The sequence below is a fragment of the Scyliorhinus canicula genome, chromosome 11 (assembly GCF_902713615.1).
Source record: "Scyliorhinus canicula chromosome 11, sScyCan1.1, whole genome shotgun sequence".
Classification (NCBI taxonomy): Eukaryota; Metazoa; Chordata; class Chondrichthyes; order Carcharhiniformes; family Scyliorhinidae; genus Scyliorhinus; species Scyliorhinus canicula.
The window spans coordinates 103,220,629-103,242,766 of record NC_052156.1 but is presented as its reverse complement, the minus strand read 5'-3'; the positions used below and the strand labels follow the sequence as shown (position 1 = coordinate 103,242,766).

The window sequence follows — 22,138 nt, the reverse complement described above, 5'->3', positions numbered from 1 at the left end:
ATCACCGGCCGTTGAGCACCAGCCATCGTTCAGTAAGTGCCAAACGACGCTCGCTACGTGACCCCGGCATTACCTATACTCTAGCCGACTATTAGAGAACAGAAGGTGCAGTCCGGAAAGGAACAAAGGCCTTGTCCCCTGACCATGCTAGTTCCTACTTAGATAAGTATTTAGTCGTTTAATAGTAGAAATAGGTATTAGTCTTTAGCGTATGCATGCGTATTTATTATATTTGTATAATAAATATCAATCGTTTGAACTTACTAATCGGTGTATAGTTTTATTACTTTGAACCTGACCTTGACATACTTGTGAGGTGTCTAAATACGGCACCTGGCGACTCCGAGCTGAAAATACACACACAGAGCTGTAGTAGTGTTAAGCACACGGCCTTTAAACGGAGGCGTGTTAATGCACTCCAATAAACGCGTAATACACTCAAGTAAAACGTGCAACACTGTAAGTGGAACAATAGTATCCTGCGGGTCGACCAAGACCTGAGTATGGAGGTGGTCAGGAGAAGAGTAGGCTTCAACCAGATTAGGTCGATCCATTTTAAGAAAAAGGTGAAGTTCGGACTGTTGTATCCAGCTCGTCTCTGGGTCACGTCAGAAGAACAGCACTTTAATTTCGAGTTGCATGAGGACGCGCTGGACTTCGTGAAAAGGAAAGGACTGCTGGTGGACTGAGAACTTTTGAACTTTGCTGCGGCAGTCATGTTTCTTTTTCTTTTAGTTTCTCTGTTCTTTAAAAAAAGTTTCTCGTTTTTCGTTTTGTGGAAGCTGTTTGTAATGCCTTCTGTATTGATTTGGGACGAGCGGCAGTGCTGAGTGAGTTAAGGTTTTCATTTGCACTGTTGGGGGATGGAGGTGTGCTTGTTTAGATTTTGGTGTCTTTCTATTGGGCAATTGTGTGGGGATTGTTTGATGTTGGAGTATGTTTGTATGAGCGGGTGGGGAGGGTACAATAGGTGGGAGACTATCCGGCGCCAGGGATGGGGCCACCAAGCTAGCGTTGGCTGGCGTGCTCACTGAAGCGCAGTGGGAGGGGTGCATATGTTTGGGTTATCAAAGGGGTTGGGTTACAGAATGTTGTTACTGGGGGGGGGGGGTGGAAAATGTTCTGCTGACGAGGGAGGGACTTGGGCCAAGGGACAGAGAGGAGGTTGGGGGCGGAGTCTGGTTGGGGGCGGGCCGGTGGAGGCGCGGAGCATGGGCTGGAGGCGGGCCCAAAAAAGGAGATGGCTGATCGGCGAAGGAAGGTAGGGGGCAATGATCCCCCAACTAGGCTGATCACCTGGAATGTTCGAGGGTTAAATGTGCCATTCAAGAGGGCATGTGTGTTCGCGCATCTTAGGGGACTGAAGGCGAACGTGGTAATGTTGCAGGTGGTAATGGTCAGAGTAACTGAGCAGATTAGATTGAGGAAAGGCTGGGTCAGTCAGATCTTTCACCCGGGACTGGATTCAAAGACTAGAGGGGTCGCAATCCTGATCAATAAGCGTATGGTGTTTGAGACGGGCAGAATAGTTTTGGATGTAGAAGGTCGGTACATTATGGTCAGTGGGAAACTGGAAGGGGTGCAGGTGGTATTAGTAAATGTGTATGCGCCAAATTGAGATGATGTGGAGTTAATAAAGTGGATGCTGGGGAAGATACCGGACCTGGACTCGCACAGCTTGGTCATGGGAGGGGACTTCAGCACAGCTATTGACCCTGGCTTGGACCGGTCAAGCTCGAAAACAGGCAGGGTGCCAGCAATGGCAAAGGAACTAAAAGGATTCATGGAGCAGATGGGTGGGGGGGGTGGATCCATGATGATTTGGGCAGCCGAGGGTGAAGGAGTTCTCCTCCTACTCACACCAACATAAAGTGTACTCCCGGATTGATTTCTTTATTTTGAGCAGGGCCTTACTGGCAGGAGTGGTGGACACTGGGTACTTGGCGATCTCAACCTCAGACCATGCTCCGCACTGGGTTGACCTGCAGTTTAGTAAGAACATTAACCAGCACCCGCACTGGAGGTTAGAACATAGAACATAGAACAGTACAGCACAGAACAGGCCCTTCGGCCCTCGATGTTGTGCCGAGCAATGATCACCCTACTCAAACCCACGTATCCACCCTATACCCGTAACCCAACAACCCCCCCTTAATCTTACTTTTTAGGACACTACGGGCAATTTAGCCTGGCCAATCCACCTAACCAGCACATCTTTGGACTGTGGGAGGAAACCGGAGCACCCGGAGGGAACCCACGCACACACTCGTGTCACAGACAGTGACCCAGCCGGGAACCGAACCTGGGACCCTGGAGCTGTGAAGCATTTATGCTAACCACCATGCTACCCTGCTGCCCAAAATTGTGATCTGAATTAATACTTTTCATTTTCTATAACTGATCTCTCCGTACACTCACAACATATTGATAAGAAAACAAATATTATTTTATGTTGATCCCTTGGTTTATCCCTCCCCCACCACATATATTTGATTAATCTGTTCTCTGAAGGTCTGTTCTACTTGTTCCATTGCAAAGCACAAATGAAAATTTCAAGGGTGAAGGCAGCTGGAGTGTTTGCTGAGCTGGCTCCACAGTAAAATACAGTGATGTGTTCAGAAGTCACTCCAGGACAACAGAGTGCACTTAAATGTGACACGAAGACATCTGGTTTATCAGAAGAGCCAGCTGGGAGCAGACTTGGCTTTACAATTTCCAAATGTATAGAGCTATTGCTTTACCAAGATGACCAATTTGATCCGTCTGGTTAGGGCCGCTATTCAGTCAGCTGACGCCTCAGTGGGACTTTTGGCTGACGAAGGGGTGTGCAAGCGGCTGAGGAAATGTATACAGAACTAGCTGCAGGTCAATGACACGGGGGAAATTTCAGCAGCGATGGTCTGGGAAGCACTGAAGGCGGTGGTCAGAGGGGAGCTGATCTCTATACGGGCCCATAGGGAGAAGGTGGATAGGGCGGCGATGGACCGACTGGTCAAGGAGATACTACAGATTGATAGGAGGTATGCGGAGACCCCAGAGGCAGGGCTTTTAATGGAACGGCGGAGGCTACAGGCGGAGTTCGGCTTGTTAACCAAAGGCAGGGCGGTGGAGCAGCTGAGAAAGGCGATGGGGGCGATCTATGAGTATGGAGAGAAGGCCAGCAGAATGCTTGCACAGCAGTTTAGAAAGAGGGAGGCAGCCAGGGAGATAGGGAAAGTAAATGACGGAGATTGGAACCTGGTTGGAGATTCAGCAGGGGTGAATAAGGTGTTTAGGGATTTCTACAGTACGCTGTATAGGTTGGAACCCCCTACGGGGCCGGAGGGGATGAAGCACTTCGTGGGGGGGGCTGAATTTCCCAAATGTGGCCGGGGAGCTGGTCGAAGGGCTGGGGGCCCCGATCGGGATGGAAGAGATAGCGGAGGGTCTGAAAGCCATGCAGTCGGGTAAAGCCCTGTAGCCGGTCGGGTACCCAGTGGAGTTTTATAAAAAGTTCTCTGGGATATGAAAATGAATGAAAATTCCTTATTGTCACGAGTAGGCTTTTTAAATTAAGTTACTGTGAAAAGCCCCTAGTCGCCACATTCCGGTGCCTGTTCGGGGAGGCTGTTACGGGAAGCCGGTGTTGATGAGGATGTTCAGTGAGGCAAGGGAAAGAGGGGTGCTTCCCCCGACAATGTCACAGGCCACAGTTCCGCTAATTCTGAAGCGGGTCAAGAATCCGGAGCGGTGTGGATCCTACAGGCCGATATCCCTGTTGAATGTGGACGCCAAACTGCTGGCCAAAATCTTGTCCTCCAGGATTGAGGATTGTGTTCCAGACGTTATTGGGGAGGACCAGATGGGGTTTGTTAAGGGCAGGCTGTTGGTGGCCAATATAAGAAGGCTGTCAAATGTGATCATGATGCCCCCGGAAAGTAGGGAGGTGGAGGTAGTGATTGTAATGGATGCAGAAAAGGCTTTTGATCAGGTAGAATGGGATTATTTATGGGAGGTACTGGGATGGTTCGGATATGGGCGGGACTTTAATGACTGGGTCAGGTTTCTGTATCAGGCTCCTGTGGCAAGTGTACGAACGGATAGGACAACATCGGACTATTTTAGACTGCACCGGGGAACGAGACAGGGATACCCCCTCGCCCCACTGCTGTTCGCGCTAGCTATAGAGCCATTGGCAATTGCTCTGAGAGCCTCAAGGGGCTGGTCCGGGGGTGAGGGGTGGAGCACAGAGTCTCGCTCTATGCAGACGACCTGCTTTTGTATGTATCGGACCCATTAGAGGGGATGAAAGAAATCATGAGGATTCTGGGGGAGTTTGGCCGGTTTTTGGGTATCAACTAAATATGGGGAAAAGTGAGATGTTTGCGAGGGGACAGGAGAGGCGATTGGGGGAGCTGCTGTTTAGATTAGTAGGGGGAAGCTTTAGGTACCTAGGCATTCAAGTGGTGTGGGAATGGGACGGGCTGCATTAATTAAATCTGGCCCGGCTAGTAGACCAAATGAAGGATGATTTTCAGAGATGGGAAGCGCTCCCGTTGTCATTAGCTGTGAGGGTGGAGACGGTGAAGATGACGGTCCTCCCGAGATTCCTGCTCGTGTTGCAATGTCTCCACATCTTTATTCCGCGGTCCTTTTTTAAACGGATCAACAAAGTGATCTCTGGCTTTGTTTGGGCGGGCAAAGGAAGGTAATGCTTGAGCGGAGTCGGGGAGAGGGCCGGCTGGCGCTGCCAAAGTTTAGTAACTATTACTGAGCGGCGAATATAGCCAGGAAGTGGATGGTGGGGGAGGGGTCGCCATGGGAGTGTATGGAAGCGGCTTCATGCAAGGGTAGCAGTTTGGGGGCGTTGGTAACTGCACCTCTGCCGTTCCCGCCAGCCCGGTACTCCCCCAGCCCCGAGGTGGTGGTGGCCCTGAGAATCTGGGGGCAATGGAGGAGACATGTGGGAGCAGAGTGAGCATCGGTCTGGTCCCCAATCTGTAATAATCACCGGTTTGCACCGGGAAGTATGGATGGGGGGTTCCCGGATATGGCGGAGAGCAGGGATTGAGAGGATGGGGGATATGTTTATCGAGGGGAGCTTTCCGAATACGAGGACGCTGGAGAAGTTTGGGTTGGTGAGGGGAAACAAATTCAGGTATCTGCAGATGCGGGGCTTCCTACGTAAACAGGTGTCAACCTTCCCGCACCTACCGCTAAGGGGGATTCAGGACAGGGTAGTTTCCAGACAGTGAGTGGGAGAAGGGTGCGTTTCGGACATTTACAAGGAACTTGTAAAGTCAGAGGAGACGCAGACCGAGGATCTGAAGCGTAAGTGGGAGGAGGAGCTGGGAGGAGAAATAGAGGATGGTCTATGGGCGGATGTGTTGAGTAGAGTCAATGCGTCCTGAACGTGTGCCAGTCTCAGCCTGATACAATTTAACGTCGTTCACCGGGCTCGCATGACTGTGGCCCGGATGAGCAGATTCTTTGGGGTGAAAGACAGGTGTGCAAAGTCTGTGGGAGGACCAGCAAACCATGTCCTCATGTTCTGGGCATGTCCGAAGTTTAAGGGATTTTGGCAGGGATTTGCAGATGTCATGTCCACGGTGTTAAAAGCAATGGTGGCGCTGAGTCCAGAGGTGGGTTTTTTCGGGGTGTCGGAAGACCCGGGAATCCAGGAGGAGAAAGAGGCAGACATTCTGGCCTGTGCTTCCCTGGTAGCCCGGAGACAGATACTATTGGCTTGGAGGGACTCAAAGCCCCTAAAGTCGGAGATCTGGCTATCGGACATGGCTAGCTTTCTCTGTTTGGAGAAAATCAAGTTCGCCTTGAGAGGGTCACTGTTCAGGTTCGCCCGGAGGTGGCAACCATTCGTCAACTTCTTCGCGGAAAATTAATCGTCAGCAGAAAGGGGGGTTAGTTTAGCTTAGAGTAGGGGGTTAATAAAGGTGGGACTTGTAAGGGAGGGTGACGGCTTTTGCACTATGTTTATAGTTTCGTGTACATTGTTTATTGTGTTGTTGTTATAATACCAAAAAATACCTCATTTAAATGTTTATTAAAAATTTTTTTTAATGCGAACAAACAAGGTATATGAGAATAATATATAGAGCATGCAGATAAAGGAAATTGTCACCAAATGAAATGGAATTTTCATCTGATTAATAAACCTGCTTGCCTTCTGAGGTGTGGCACAGTGCTTTACATCATATTGCCAAAAGAAAACAAGATTACAATGATAGCTAATGATTAAGAGAAAACAACACACAGATCTCTGAATGTTGTCTGTCGGGCATCTTGGTTGTCTTCCTGCCACATGCTGAAATCATATCCTGTAATAAATGACGTAATTCTCAACCAATCCCCTGTAAGGCTGTGTGAGATAACTTCGTACAAAGTCCTCAAGCATGCAGGTCAACAGCATTAAATTGTCTGATTAAACCAATCGAGAAGAGGAAATAAAGATTGTTTGAAGTATTATATTGCGCAGACTTTCTTGAACATCTTTTATCACCACTTTGATATTTCACTTTCAGTTTTGCCTGCCCTGAATAATGTCTCAAACATTTACTTGATCCATTTACTTCCTTTGTTTTGCTAATCTTAACTGTGCTTCAAATTAAATCAATATTTTCCTGTATAACTAGGCGCAATTCATATGATAAAAATGTGCTTGAAGAGTTACAAGACCATATCCTTTTATTCATGTATTTAAAATAATAATTACTTGAATAATGCGTTTTGATAAAGAATTATACCGGGAATTTGATGCTTTTCCTCTTCTGTTATTTATTCTTCCGATGGTATTGTTCAAAAAAGGAATCGCAAACTGTGCTTTAATTATAACCAGCCTTACAGAGTGATCTGTGCACTATTTAGAGCTACTTTTTGTTTTCCAGGGTGACTGCTGCATGTCCTGCCAGTAAGCTGGGGCACTCCTGGCAACAGCAAGATCAGCAGCTAATTGGCCTTAGGAAGGCAGTGTACAGATTAGTACGATCAGCCTATCGAGCTTCTCGAGTGGCTACCTGCCAGATGTTGAAGTGATATCCTTTGGTCCTGAATTTCCTCCAACTATCCTATGTTTCCAAATTGCATTGATAAATTTAAAGTACAGATGAGGAGTAGGTTATTTAGCCACTCAAGCCTGAACTTCCACCCATTGAAATCATTGAACTGTGTCTTAACTGCATCCATCTGCCTTCACTCCTCGTCCTTTTATACCATTGTCTAGCAAAAATCTATTGATCTCAGGTTTAGAATTTTTAATTGTACGAGCAGCTATTGCCATTAGTGGGAAGGAGTGTTTTGTTACTGCTCTTCTGAATAGCGGAGTTCTCATTTTGAAATTTTAATTCCCTTGTCCCAGATTCCCAGCACATTGTAAGTTCTCTCTAATCTATTACTTGCCTTCAAAATCCAAAAAAAAACAATCCTACCACCCTCAACTATCCATGTTTCAGGGAATGCAAGCTTAATTTTTGTAATCCCTCTTCATAATCTAATGTTGGGAAAACTGAGTGCAACTGTATCTTAAACTATTGCTGATTAGTTGACCTGTCCTGTGTAGGCAAAATGAGTAGGTCTAGAGATTGCACTTTTTAAGATAAATTTGCCGTGGCAACACCTTGACCAGCCAGAGCGAACTTGCCAACCACTCAGCACCTCTTTCTCATGCAGTACAAGTTGTTGTTCCTTTTGAAATTTGGCATTCTTGCATCTGCCTTGATGTGTGCAAGATGAAAATCTTTAACAGTAAGTCTCTTTTATGCCAATGATCAAGTTCCATGCTACCAAAGGGGGGCGATTCTCCGCTCCGCGGACCAAGTGCCCGCACCGTCATGAACGCCATCGCTTTTAACGATGGCACGAATAGGGCCCGGGCATGACCTATTCTGGTCCCCGTAGGGGGCCAGCACGGCGCTGGAATGGTTCATGCCACTGGCGCCGCGCCAACCCGCGCATGCGCAGTTGGGGCAGCTCAATCCTGCGCATGCACAGTTGGGCCGCGCCATCCTGCGCATGTGTGGGGAACTTCTTACGCGCGCCGGCCCCGACGCAATATGGCATGGTTGTTCCGGGGCTGGCCGCGGCGGAATGTAGGGGGGGAGAGGCCGGCCCGTCGATCGGTGGGCTCCGATCGCAGGCCAGACTCCTTCGGAGGCCCCCCTCCAGTGAAGGAGCGCCCCCCCCCCCCCCCCCCCCCCCCCCCCCCCGAGTGTTCCCGCACAGTTCCCGCTGGCCGTGACCAGGGGTGGACGGCGCAGGTGGGACCCTGTAGTGTCGGAGCAGCCGCTAGGCCAGTCTGGGACGGAGAATCGCCGCTTGCCGTTTGCGGCGATTCTCCGAGCGGCCCGGCGTGATTTGCGTGGCGCTGGTTTCGGGGGGGGTGGGAGAATCGCGTGCGGGGGTCGGGGCGGCGTGGCTTGATTCGCACGGCGCCCAGGCGATTCTCTCCACCCCCGACGTGAGTGGGGAGAATACCACCCAATGTTTCTTTTTTTTTAATATAATTTTTATTGGAATTCTTTACAGAAAATATAAAACATGGCAAACAATGAAATGCAACAAAATAACCCATAATAACTGTGACACCCCCAGACCGTATCGGCGCATGTATCACATCCCCCCACCCCCCAACCCCAATGAACAACAAAAGAACTTAAAAATATATTAAAATTAAATAAACAAACATAGTCATTGTCGCCCCCCCCGCTTTTCCCTCCCCCCCCCCCCCTCCCCCCCGGGTTGCTGCTGCTACTGTCCCTGTACCCTACCGTTGAGCCAGAAAGTCGAGAAAAGGCTGCCACCGCCTAAAGAACCCTTGTACCGACCCTCTCAGGGCGAATTTGACCTTCTCTAGCTTAATGAAACCAGCCATGTCATTGATCCAGGTCTCCACGCTTGGGGGCCTCGCATCCTTCCACTGTAGCAAGATCCTTCGCCGGGCTACTAGGGACGCAAAGGCCAGCACACCGGCCTCTTTCGCCTCCTGCACTCCCGGCTCCACCCCAACCCCAAAAATCGCGAGTCCCCATCCTGGCTTGACCCTGGATCCCACCACCCTCGACACCGTCCTCGCCACCCCCTTCCAGAACTCCTCCAGTGCCGGGCATGCCCAGAATATATGGGCATGGTTCGCTGGACTCCTCGAGCACCTGACACACCTGTCCTCACCCCCAAAGAACCTACTCATCCTCGTCCCAGTCATGTGGGCCCTATGCAGCACCTTGAATTGGATGAGGCTAAGCCGCGCACACGAGGAGGAAGAATTAACCCTCTCCAGAGCATCAGCCCATGTCCCGTCTTTGATCTGTTCCCCCAGTTCCCCCTCCCACTTAGCTTTCAGCTCCTCTACTGACGCCTCCTCCGCCTCCTGCATAACCTTGTAGATATCGGATATCTTCCCCTCCCCGACCCAGACCCCTGAAAGCACCCTTTCGCTCACCCCCCTCGCGGGAAGCGAAGGGAATCCCTCCACCTGCTGCCTAGCAAATGCCTTTACCTGCAGATACCTGAACATGTTCCCCGGGGGGAGCCCAAATTTCTCCTCCAACTCCCCCAGGCTCGCAAACCTCCCACACCCAATGTTTCTTAATCTCACCAAGATTGCCTAATTAATGTCCCTGCATTTAAAATGAATAATAAATCGTATTAATTAAAATTAGCCGATCACACCAAAATATCTGCAAATAAATGAAATTTCGGTATCTTAATAATAATAATAATAATAATATTATTGTAATAATAATAAGATTATTATCTTGAATAGTGAGATCCATTATACACAATTTTAAAATTATTTTCTACTCGGGATGTAGATGACATGACAAAGTCACACTTATTGGCCCTCCTAGTTGGCCTGAAAGTGATGGAGTCGGGTGTGGGCTTTCTCTGTGACAGTTTCCCGAACCCAGCGGCATCAAATTTATAATCCATCACGTAGATGAGAAATCCAAATCTAATTTTTCCTGTCAGACTTTCAATTCAGTTCTCACCATGGTATTAAGTCAGCAATACCAGGATCTTGACAAAGACGATGCTGTTTAGAACTACAGTTACCATCGTTCGCACCAAGTCTTACAGTATGGGCCTTAAAGAGTAGAGAATCAAACATCTAATAGGAAGAATTGAATTGGAATTTGCCATTTGTGTCTGGCAAATTATATTTTTGCGTTTGATATCATTGGGATGAATAGATGTTCTTAAACTAACTCAATTATATTGTTATTGCTAGTGGTTATTGCAAATATAACACAGTGTTGCAAATGTTTACTGTTAACCTGCTTGGAAGACCTCATAAACATGAAAGTAAATTCAGGGTAAGACAACATCTAAAACCTTACTATCAATCACCATATTCTAGTTCTATATTGATAATGTTCAATATTCCAGATAGAAGCAAGGTCTTGACAGAGTTCTTATTGCAAAGTAGCATGAGTATGCTTTAAAGTTAAGTCCAACGACGTGTAGTTATCTCAGTCATGCAGTAGCAGATCAGTTGGAAGTGTCAAATTTTCATTGATTTTGCTATGCATATTTCTATTTAGTTGTACAATATAGTATCTGCCTGCTTGGGATTTTTAATTTTCTTAAAATCCTCTTCATCTTATACTCTTGTTCAGCTCCAGGATTTTCCAAAAATTTAGATGGCCAATGTTGAGCTGTAAATTATCATAATTTTAACAACATGCAATTGTAGCCAATTGTAGCAAATAAGTCATCTGCTGTCAGAGAAGGTTCACTTGACTGATCCCTGGGATGACACAGAGAGTTATCTTATGAGAAATGGTTGGCGAGCGGGGCCTGTACCTATTAGAGTTTATAAGATTGCGAGAGGTGATCTCACTGAAACATTTAGGATCTTGAGGAGACTCGATAGGGTGGATGCTGGAAAGATATTTTCCCTCCTGGGAGAGACTGAAACGAGGGGACACAGTTTAAAAATAAGCGGCGAGATTCTCCGCAAACGCGCAGAATCGTAAAGGCTGCCGTGGGACAGGCCGTGACACACGGCAGCTTTCACGCCCACTTCCGGGACTGATTCTCCCCCCGGGCGGGGCTACGACGGTCGTCAAGGCCGCACGTCAAGCGTCACGCCGGCTGACGCGGCCGATGATGTCGGCCACGGATGCGCAGGTTGGACAACGCCAACCCGCGCATGCGCAGTTGGCGGTTTTTCCCTCAGCCGCCCCGCAAGACGTGGCGGCTTTATCTTGCGGGGCGGCGGAGGGAAAAGAGTGCGTCCGTTATGGACGCACGGCCCCCCTTGGCATGGCCGTGGTACTGCCGTGCCAATCGGGCTCCCAGTTGCCCCAAACTGGCATCTGCCGCCCGTTTCACGACGGCAGCGAGCAGGTGTGTTTGCTGCCGTGTTGAAACGGGCGTGAAGGCCCAGCCCATCGGCCTCGGAGAATCGCCACTCACCGTAAAAAACGGCGAGCGGCGATTCGTGGCGTGGGGGGGAGAATAGCGGGAGGGCGTGAAAAATGTCGGGAGGCCCTCCCTCTATTCTCCCACCCGGCGTGGGGGCGGAGAATCGCGCCCAAGGGATCTCCCAATTTAGACGGAGATGAGAATAAATTTTTAGGGGATATTTTTAAAGTAGAGGTAGATAGATTCTTGATTAACAAGGGAGTCAAAGGTTATCGGGGGTAGGCGGAATGTGGAGTTGAGGCCACCATCAGATCAGCCGTGATCTTATTGAAGGGCAGAAGAGGCTTGAGTGGACAAATAGCCTACTCCTCCTAATTCATATGTTCATATCTATCAATTGGAAAAGATGATTCAGTTTGAAAAGAAATTCCTTCAAAATTGTGGATGCCAAATTCATTAGTATATAGCATAACCAAAAAACTGATTTTTTTGTTTCCTTTTCAAAGATTTTGCCACTCCTGTTTTCAGCAACTAACTATACCAAGGTGGCATTATCCCATTACTTTACACCTTATTGGGGTTAATGAAAGCCCACCAGAAACTGTCAGATGAACTGATAATATTGTGACTGGAGGACTAAAGGAAAATAAACCTGTTTACCCTTCGTTGAGCTCCTAAAAACACGAGGGGACATAGCTTTAAATTGAGGAGTGATAGATATAGGACAGATATCAGAGGCAGTTTCTTTACTCAGAGAGTAGTAGGGGTGTGGAACGCCCTGCCTGCAACAGTAGTAGACTCGCCAACTTTAAGGGCATTTAAGTGGTCACTGGATAGACATATGGATGAAAATGGAATAGTGTAGGTCAGATAGGCTTCAGATGGTTTCACAGGTCGGCGCAGCATTGAGGGCCGAAGGGCCCGTACTGCGCTGTAATGTTCTATTCTATTCTAAAAAGATCAACCATAATGTTCACATTACATATATATTCACTCATTTTATGTTACCAATTTAAAAGACTAACTGGTTTGTTAATTCCTGGAGAGCTGAATTTCTACACTACTGCTGTACTAATTTTAACTGAATTGATCTGAAGTAATTAACTCTCTCATTCAATTCACCCTTTGAGAAAAAGTGCTGCAGATGCTGAAATATAAACAGAAAATGCTGAAGGAAAGATCATCAACTTGAAACTTTAATTCTGTCTGTTTCCATGGATGCTACTGCTGAGAATTTCCAGCAGTTTCTGTTTTAATTTCAACATTTGAGCTACATCTGCAGACTAAAGTTGTTCTTTGGGGCTCTTTAAATATGGAGACAAATTTTTAAAAACGCGTCTTTAAAAAATGCGAGGATTTGAAAGCCATGTATTCCTCCAGTTACTAACCATAGAAGGGGGAAAAAGACAGGTATTTTCCTGTTTTAGGAGTAATATTGTTCCATGTTGCTACAATGCCCTGTAAAAATTGCAGAGTTGTTATTTGCCCTGAAACCTTATGCCCTGGTTTACTAATTATGGTGCTCAGTCTTTGTTCTTTCTAACTCTTGCACTCCTGTTTTAAAACTGAATGTTTTTGAGCGGATTGTAGCCTCACCGTAATGTCAATTATCAGCTAATTTCATTTTATGTTATAGACCAAAGGTCTAAGTCTTATAATGTCTGATTTTTTTTTTTCCTAAACACATTGGCCGGGATTCTCCTTTTGACAGACTAAGCACTGATGCTGCCTATGACACCACCGATTCATGACCCCCAGGTCCCATCCCCACACCCACCCCTGGCACTCTACTTTCGCACCGCACCCCTAGCTGTATCTGTGCCCTGCACCAGGTGGGACTCTGGCCCGGAACCCACTTCTACCGGCAGGGGTACAGGTGGTTGGCACTACCCATGCCAGTGGTATGCTTGCGGAAGCGTGATTCCTGGTGGTGGCTGAGGCGGAGGGGATGGGAGGGGGGGCCACCCATACGGCCAGTGTCGCTGTGCACAACCATGGCCATGGTGGGCGGTCAATGGGGTGCACAGCAAGATGGCTGCCTTGCAGGTCGCAGCAATGGAAGTCCGTGCCTGGACACCCCAGTCCCAGGGGTCCCTATGGCCCATCCCCTGTTCACACACACACACACACACACACACACACCCATACACGCCCCCTCCCCTCCATTACTCCTCCCGGCCCTGACAGATGCACCCCTCCACCCCCCGCCAGCGGCAGGACCGACAGCCCATGGTCGTGCCTCTTGGAACATGACCTAACTCCACTTCTCAGCAGCCACAGCACCTGTTTCCCAATTTTAAATATCACAAGTGAACTTCACTCTCGATACTTCCTTCTGGCGAAGTTGGAGCATTCGTGGGAGGCCCGGAGAATACTGGAGCATGCCCGTTAATATGCCAACACTGTTTACTGTACAATTGGGATGTCCACGTTGCTGTAGAGGCACTCGAGCAAGGCATTCCTTTGGACGCCGGCGCCGGCCTTGATTTTCGCCTCACACACCATTCGCTATCCAATCGTGTTTCGCGATTCCGGCATTGCTGGACACGGCATTATACTTGCATGTTCTTTCAAATAAAGCATCGTATATAAATCGATCTATATGAGCTAAATCAGAATATGCTGCTATGATTTGTTTCTTTAATCTGGTATGACATGAATAAGTGCAAACAGCCTGCCATTGAGTCAATATTATGCCTTAATTATTATTAAACCTATCCTCTGAACTCTGAAATTGATAATGTGACCAATTACCTTTCCGCAATCCCATTAAAAGAGCTTGGCATGGGACTCGGCGAGGAAGTCGTATCTGATGAGGAGATTCAGGAGCTGACTGATGGTTACAGTCTCAGACCCTTAAAGGTGTGGAGCATTGCAATATACGATAGAAAAGGGATTTTGTACTTGAGCAAAGTAAAACATTTAGAAATTAATGTTTATTAAATGCAAATTCTGCATTTTAGGAGATTTTGTATAAGTACATGAGGGAGAAAGGAACAGAAGGATATGCTGGTGAAGTTAGATTAAGTGAGGCTCATGTGGAGCATAAACTCCAGAATAGAGCAGTTGATCCAAATAGATTTCCTGTGCTGTGTACACAATGAAATGAAATGAAAATCGCTTATTGTCACGAGTTGGCTTCAATGAAGTTACTGTGAAGTTGCCACATTCCGGCGCCTGTTCGGGGAGGCTGTTACGGGAATTGAACCGTGCTGCTGGCCTGTCTTGGTCTGCTTTCAAAGCCAGCGATTTAGCCCAGTGTGCTAAACAGCCCCTATTGTATATGTAATATGGAGATGTATCTTCCAATCAAAGGTTCATGAAAACAATAACATAATGTCCCATCTAATATTTCTAAATAGATGAACTTTAATGGAGAATTGAGTGTTTTATTCCCAGAGTGGAAGCATCTTTAATACCGCAGATAGGGCTTTATCAGTACTCCTTCCGTCACAGGCACTGTTTTCAGTTGCACTTATCTTTCTGCACAACCAACTATGTGTGATTTCAGCAAGTGATGTTCCCATCTACTCATATATAAATGCCTTGAAGGATACAGTGGAGCTCCCAGCAGCCTGTGCTGTAAAGTTGCAAAGCAGGGGTTTGTCCGTCCCAAGTTTCTTTGGTGACAAAAATAAAAAAAGCCAATCAAAGGGCAAGTAATTAACCCGCAGGAAGGGAGAATCAGAAGAGGAGGCACACATGCTCAATCTTTCTGTCATCCACTCAGAGAGGAAAGAGAAGAAAAAAAACACCATAAAATAACATCCTGCAAGTATAATAAAGGATGGGAAGCAGCAGTGCATTTCCTGATGAACCATTTTGTATGGATGTGCGAAGGTGAATTATAAAGGCCACAAGTGGGATAAACTCAACCCTTCCTTATTTTCATTATTAATGAAATGTTTGAAATAAATGATGGTGCAGGACCTATTTGCAATTGGAAGAAATAGGGGATAGACAAAAACTCTTCTCGTGATTATGAGACGACTGCCCCTGTTTAAATGATTATCCCTGTTGCATGAAAGTCCTTGGAAAAATAATTTGGATATACAGACCAGGAATTAGTATTAATTTTAATGGGTCCTTTCATGTTTAATAAAAGTTTATCACAAAGGTACAATTCTTTCTGCATACAGGTACTGTTTCAGCTTTGGGTGGGTCAAAGCTCAGAGTTCTTCAGACGCCTGGCTTTGTTACTGTCTCCAACCCAGGCCCCACACAAGCTTCATATTAATCCAGAGCACTTGGCACATCATGTGTTTGCAGAAGTAACCCACGATGTACCACTCGTTCTCACTACTTGCCTGGAAGAGTTGAAACGCAGCTATGACTTCCATAGATACTTGCAGGCACAGCACCATTCTAATTTGGAAGTCCCAACTAAGACCAAACAACAATCAAGGGAGATGAAGAATGTATATACTGTAGTGCGTAGTCTGCAGCTCCACCTTAAAGCACTGTTGAATGAGTAAGTTCATGCATTTTACAGAAATACTGTTGTGCTATTATTATTTGGTATCCCGGTCGGGATTCTCCGCCCCCCCGAGATTCGGCGGGGGCAGGAATCGCGCCGCGCCGGTCAGCGGGCCCCCTGCGGCGATTCTCTGGCCCGCGATGGGCCAAAGTCCCGCCGCTGACAGGCCTCTCCCGCCGGCGTGGATTAAACCACCTACCTGACCGGCAGGATTGGCGGTGCGGGTGGGCGCCGGGGTCCTGGGGGGGTAGGGGCGTGGGGCAATCTGACCCCGGGGGGCGCCCCCACGGTGGCCTGGCCCGCGATCGGGACCCACCGATCGGCCGGCGGGCCTGTGCCGTGGGGGCACTCTTTTTCTTTCACCTTCACCATGACAGAGGCGGAAGAATCCCCCTCCCCTGTGCATGCGCCGGTATGACGTCAGCAGTCGCTGACGCTCCGGCGCATGCGCGGACTTACGCCGGCCGGCGAAGTCCTTTCGGCCCCAGCTGGCGTGGCGCCAAAGGCCATTCACGACAGCCAGCGGAGTGGGAACCACTCCGGCGCGGGCCTAGCCCCTCAGTGTGAGGGCTTGGCCTCCAAAGAGCCCGACACCGGAGTGGTTCACGGCACTCCAACACGCCGGGACCCCCCGCCCCACCGGTTAGAGGAGAATCCCGGCCACTATGTCTGATTACAGGTCTGTGCTGATTAACTTGAAGCAGTATTCTGCAACAATAATAGAATCTCAGGTGATTCAACATTAAAAATTGTTTGAGGGCAGCACGGCGCGCAGTGGTTAGCACTGCCGCCTCACGGCACCGAGATCCCAGGTTCGATCCCGGCTCTGGATCACTCTCCGTGTGGAGTTTGCACATTCTCCCCGTGTTTGCGTGGGTTTCGCTCCCACAACCCAAAGATGTGTAGGATAGATGGATTGGCCACACTAAATTGGCCCTTAATTGGAAAAAATGAATTGGGCACTCTAAATTTATTTTTAAAAATTGTTGTTTGGAGCAGGATTTAAAACATTTTGGGAAAGAGTAAGCTTGAAACCATTAGTTCAGTTCATATATGCTGGGATCTTTAACAATTCAAAATAAGAAAAAAGCTGCCAGTAGGCAGCAGGGTAGCATGGTGGTTAGCATAAATGCTTCACAGCTCCAGGGTCCCAGGTTCGATTCCCGGCTGGGTCACTGTCTGTGTGGAGTCTGCACGTCCTCCCCCTGTGTGCGTGGGTTTCCTCCGGGTGCTCCGGTTTCCTCCCACAGTCCAAAGATGTGCGGGTTAGGTGGATTGGCCATGCTAAATTGCCCGTAGTGTCCTAATAAAAGTAAGGTTAAGGGGGGGTTGTTGGGTTACGGGTATAGGGTGGATATGTGGGTTTGAGTAGGGTGATCATGGCTCGGCACAACATTGAGGGCCGAAGGGCCTGTTCTGTGCTGTACTGTTCTATGTTCTAAACCAAGTTTCTTTACTCAACAGCATAATAGTTAATTGTTTTATTATCTCTTGAGCTGTTTTGTGATTTGTAAGTATGTAACAAAATACATCCAATGCCTTCTTGACATACAGGGTTATTACTTTAGAGGATTATCTGGAAAAACTCTTTGAATCCCAGGAACAGCATGAAACAACACAGGAAGTATGCAGTGGTGTGGATCAGAAGCTCAAATCGATCCAGCCACACATGGAGGCAAGTATAAACTGCTGGGATGAGACAAGCAATCTCGTGGATAAACTAATGCACAAGACTGTCGGCAACAAAGGTAATATTACAAAAAGAAGCCTGAACTGCAAAGTTGGTGGCTATGTATTTAATATGTGTAGAATAAGGCAGAGGTCTCAGCACTTGGACACTTCCTGCCAAAACTGCTCCACCCCTCTCCACTAATAAACCTTCTCAAAGCACACCTCCTCAATTAAATTTCAATTACCATCTTGCTTTCTCCCTTCCTGGCTCACCCTACATTTCCTACTGCCTATTTGTGCAATTTGCTTTGGGGCTTTTCTTTGTTGAAGACACTGTATAAATGCAAATTGTTCCTGAAATAGGAAAGTGTTTCTGCACACAGTGAAACAGAGCAGGAAGCTGATGTTTAGAATGAGTAACTCGCAAATTTTTTTTTTTAACCTTTGCAATATTCTACAATAGAGTGTGTGTAATGTGTTTGCCAAGTTAATAGGAATGAATGATGGCCTTCCAAATGAACTATGACTTAAATCCCATTTAATCTCCTTGAAGTTAATTTAAAACTACAACACCAGGCATGTGTGGCTGCAGCATGTGTCATGATCCTTGCTTGTCTGTTAAACAACAGAACTCGCGTCATACCACTTCAGCTACTGATAGTTCTTTCCGTGCCAGTGAGATGCAGCCCCTAAGGTAGATTTTTATTGAACTAAAGGCATTTCAGTTGTAAAGTACTTAAACATTCAGCATGAACTCAAATCATTGGAAAGCGACTGACTGAAAGAAGCTTCCACATTTTAAAAGTTGAAACTATCTTCATCCTCACCTTGTGTCTGGGCACCACTTCATTGCCACCGCCCTGTCTGTCACAGTTCCTTTCTCTTCTCCCATTGTTGAAGTTAATTAGAGACAAGTTAGCAAAATTGGAAACAACGATTTTTCTAAGGATTTTTAAAAATTATAGCAGCAGTTGAAAAATGCCAATAAACATAATCTCTCCTCATTGTTCTGAATTCCTCCTATTTAAGTTAATCACATGCTATTAATAGACTCCACAGCATCAGGTAGGATCTTGGATCAAACAGGAGACTCAGAGGAGAATCACGGGTACTGTGCGTGCACTTTTCTATCCATTAGTGACAACACTCTGGAACCACTTGGTTTGTTCTGTCCAGAACAGGTTTGTTCTGTCCAAAATAGGGCATCTCCCTGTGAGACAACCAATATGATCAATCTTTCCTGATTCCTTTGGCTTCTTCCTTACCAATCTGATGACATGAAGCCTGGGCAGCCTTGCTTCAATAAATTACTCTATCATCTCCAACTCTACAACCTGCCAACCAGAATTTAGCTGCCCAGATTGTGGTTGAGAACTTTTCATGGACATGGACGCTATACCTCAATTCTTCAACTATGGGGACTTGTAGGCTAAAAAACCTTGAGTAAAAATACAACCATGCCCCATGTTGGTGAATCATACCTGCTCACTAATCCATTAGCTTTGCATGCTGGTGATGACAATGCTTTAAGCCGGCCAGAATTGATGTACAGAAAACTGGTAAAGCACCCTTAAATCTCCAACAGCCATTTGCTTTGTCCAGGGACTCACCAATGGTGTGCCGCTTTGCATGGCTTTGCTGCTGTTATTTCACTTGTGTCCAAGAATTGATTGAATACAACTGGTTGGTCAATAAAATATAATCGTGTACAGACCATTATTGTGTAAATAGTAAGCAGAGTAAATTTTTTGGAAGGAAATATAGATATTGAATGGAAGCAGAATTGGTTATATATAAAAACTAGTGTTTCTATAGTATTGTTCTTTCTCCTAGTAATCCCCTACAACTGTTTTCTGAATCTGTGTCACCACTCTTTTACCTTGTAATGTCTTTATTAATTTTCCTTGTGTCTTATCCACTTCCTTCTTTATCTGTTCTCCAAAGCTCTGGTTAGACTTGATCTGTCTTCCCAATTGTGTTCAGTTCTGGGTCGTCATTGTTGCTCGAACTGAGGATGATATTCAGTCAGGTTCATGGGTTTCTGCCATGGACCTTCACATGACCGAACAGACCGATTCTCGACCCATAGGTCATTGCTGATAGAATTTCTCCAGTGCTCTGTGTCACTAGTACACAGTCGAGGTCTCGCTGCAGTACAGGAATGTGCTGAAGACAACTGTTCTGTACTGAAGGATCTTTGTTGACTTGTCTTTGTTATCAAATACTGCTGTAGTTTTTAGTAGACTGAACTACCACGGTTGGCCATTGGTGACTTTCTGAGAGAGGGATGGAAAGTGTTCGTCACATTCCAGAGTGTCTCCTTCGACATGGATGGGAGGTGGAATATTTGTCTGGCCAGGTATGGCTTACTATGAGTTTTGTTTCGGCAACACGTAAGATCAGAATTCTTGTATGCAGAATTGAACAGACCAAGAGTGACCTGTAAGTCTGGGTGAAGAGTTGGTAACACCCGACAGTCAGCCCCAAAATGTCAAACATATATAATAAAAATTATCTTTATTGTCACAAGTAGGCTTACATTAACACTGCAATGAAGTTACTGTGAAAAGTCCCTAGTCGCCACATTCCAGCGCCTGTTCGAGTACACAGGGCGAATTCAGAATGTCCAAATTACCTAACAGCGTGTGTTTCAGGGCTTGTGGGAGGAAATGGGAGCACCTGGAGAAAATCCACGCACTCACAGGGAGAACGTGCAAACTCCGCACAGACAGTGACCCAAGCCGGGAATCGAACCTGGGATCCTGGGGCTGTGAAGCAACCGTGCTACCCACTGTGCTACCGTGCTGTAGTGGTTCAGCAGAATGATGCTGCCAATGTTAAATTATGAAGATAGTTTGCATTGACTCGACTTGTACTTAAGTTTATAATGGATTTGATATGGTAGACAAAGGGGAACTATTTCCTTTGGTTGGGCTAAACCTTAAAATGAGAACACGGTCATTCAGAAATGATGCCAGGTAACATTTCGCACTTGTCTGGACCTCCCTTTTCCATCTCCCACCTAACTCCCAGAAAGTACAGTTGAGGTTGGGAGTCAATAGAAAATGTTCTCACTGAAGATTGGTAGATTTTCTTAGGCAAGGATTTCAACAGATATTTAATCATGTGGTGAATTAAGTTGAGATAAGAACAACGATGATCTCACATTAGCTTGGGAGCTGAATAGCCGCCTGTTCTTGTGTTCCTATCTATCCCCCTAGATTTCTTTCTGGTACATTCTTTGTTTGTGGATTTGTTTTCCTTCATTTATTAGTGTGTGGGCCAGAATCAAGGCATGGTATGGAGGAGGCCTTATCTAGTTTATAATGACAGACAGAAGTGGAAACAGTCAAAATATTCTATTCCCTGTTTCCATTGGCAAACAACCTGAACAGGCCACCCATAAGTGGCTTGGGTCACTGTGATGCTTACAGTGTAGTCACCATCTGGGCCCAATTCAGAGACATGTAGACACAGTTTGGCTGCTTGATTCAATTTTGTCAACTTCTGGGTTATGGAGCAGAAAACCTGGATAAACACGGCATTTCCAATGAATAGCAAGAAGCAGAAGAAATTCCACAACCTGAGCGGGTTATTTGTACTGAGGCGCAGAATGAATATGTGACTTTTCAGACTTTTCCCACCAGACTTAAAGCAACCTATTTTCCCAATTGCAAATTTTGTCAAGGGAACGCCTTTCAAAAAAAGTTTGGCAAGCTTCCACCCAGTTCTCCCAATAGTGTTGTGTGAGTTCTGTTTTGTTTATCTTGCCTCCATTGATGCATACATGACAAAATGATAAGAACTTTTTTTCGGAACTAGGGGAAGAATGTGCTACATTGTTTAGAGAGAGGTTGATTTAAATATATATATATATTCTCGGGATGTGGGCGTTATTGGCAAGGGCAGCACATAATGTGTTGCCCTGGGAAAGTTGTGCTGAGTCTCCTTCTTGAACTGCCACAGTCTGCAAATGGTTTTATATAACTGAGTAGCTTGCTAGGTTGCTTCTGAATGCAGTTCACAGAATCACAGTGCAGAAGGGGCCCACTGAGTCTGCTCCGGCACATGAAAAACACCTGACCTACCTACCTAATCCCATTTACCAACACTTGGCCTATAGCCTTGAATGTTAGGATATGCCAAGTGCTCACCCAGGTACTTTTTAAAAGATATGAGGCAATCCGCCTCTACCACTCTCCCAGGCAGTGCATTTCAGACCGTCACCACCCTCTGGGTAAAAAGGTTTTACCTCAAATTCCTCCATCCCTCCTGCCCCTCACCTTGAACCTGTGTCCCCTTGTGACTGACCCTTCAACTAAGGGGAGCAGCTGCTCCTTATCCATTCTGTCCATGCCCCACATAATCTTGTACACCTCAATCAGGCCGCCCCTCAGTCTTCTCTGCTCCAATGAAAGCAACCCAAGCCAATCCAACCTCTCTTCATAACTTAAAGGTTCCAACCCAGGCAACATTCTGGTGAATCGCCTCTGCACCCCCCCTCCAGTGCAATCACATCCTTCCTATAATGTGGCAACCAGAGCTGCACACAGTACCAAAGTTCTATACAACTCCTACATGTTTTTGTATTTTTTGTAATCTGTGCCTCAATTGATAATGGCAAGTGTCCCA

At 46.6% G+C, this 22,138-nt stretch overlaps 1 protein-coding gene across 1 annotated transcript in view; it reads left to right on the top strand.

The window, feature by feature from the left end:
* The window catches only part of vezt (vezatin, adherens junctions transmembrane protein), a 120,361-nt gene that overhangs the window by 84,139 nt on the left and 14,084 nt on the right, over positions 1–22,138 (top strand). Inside the window, exons 6-9 of the mRNA XM_038810923.1 lie at positions 6,882–7,028; positions 14,073–14,220; positions 15,498–15,829; positions 17,390–17,583. Coding sequence (XP_038666851.1) covers positions 6,882–7,028; positions 14,073–14,220; positions 15,498–15,829; positions 17,390–17,583 — 821 coding nt within the window. The remainder of the gene's footprint in view (positions 1–6,881; positions 7,029–14,072; positions 14,221–15,497; positions 15,830–17,389; positions 17,584–22,138) is intronic.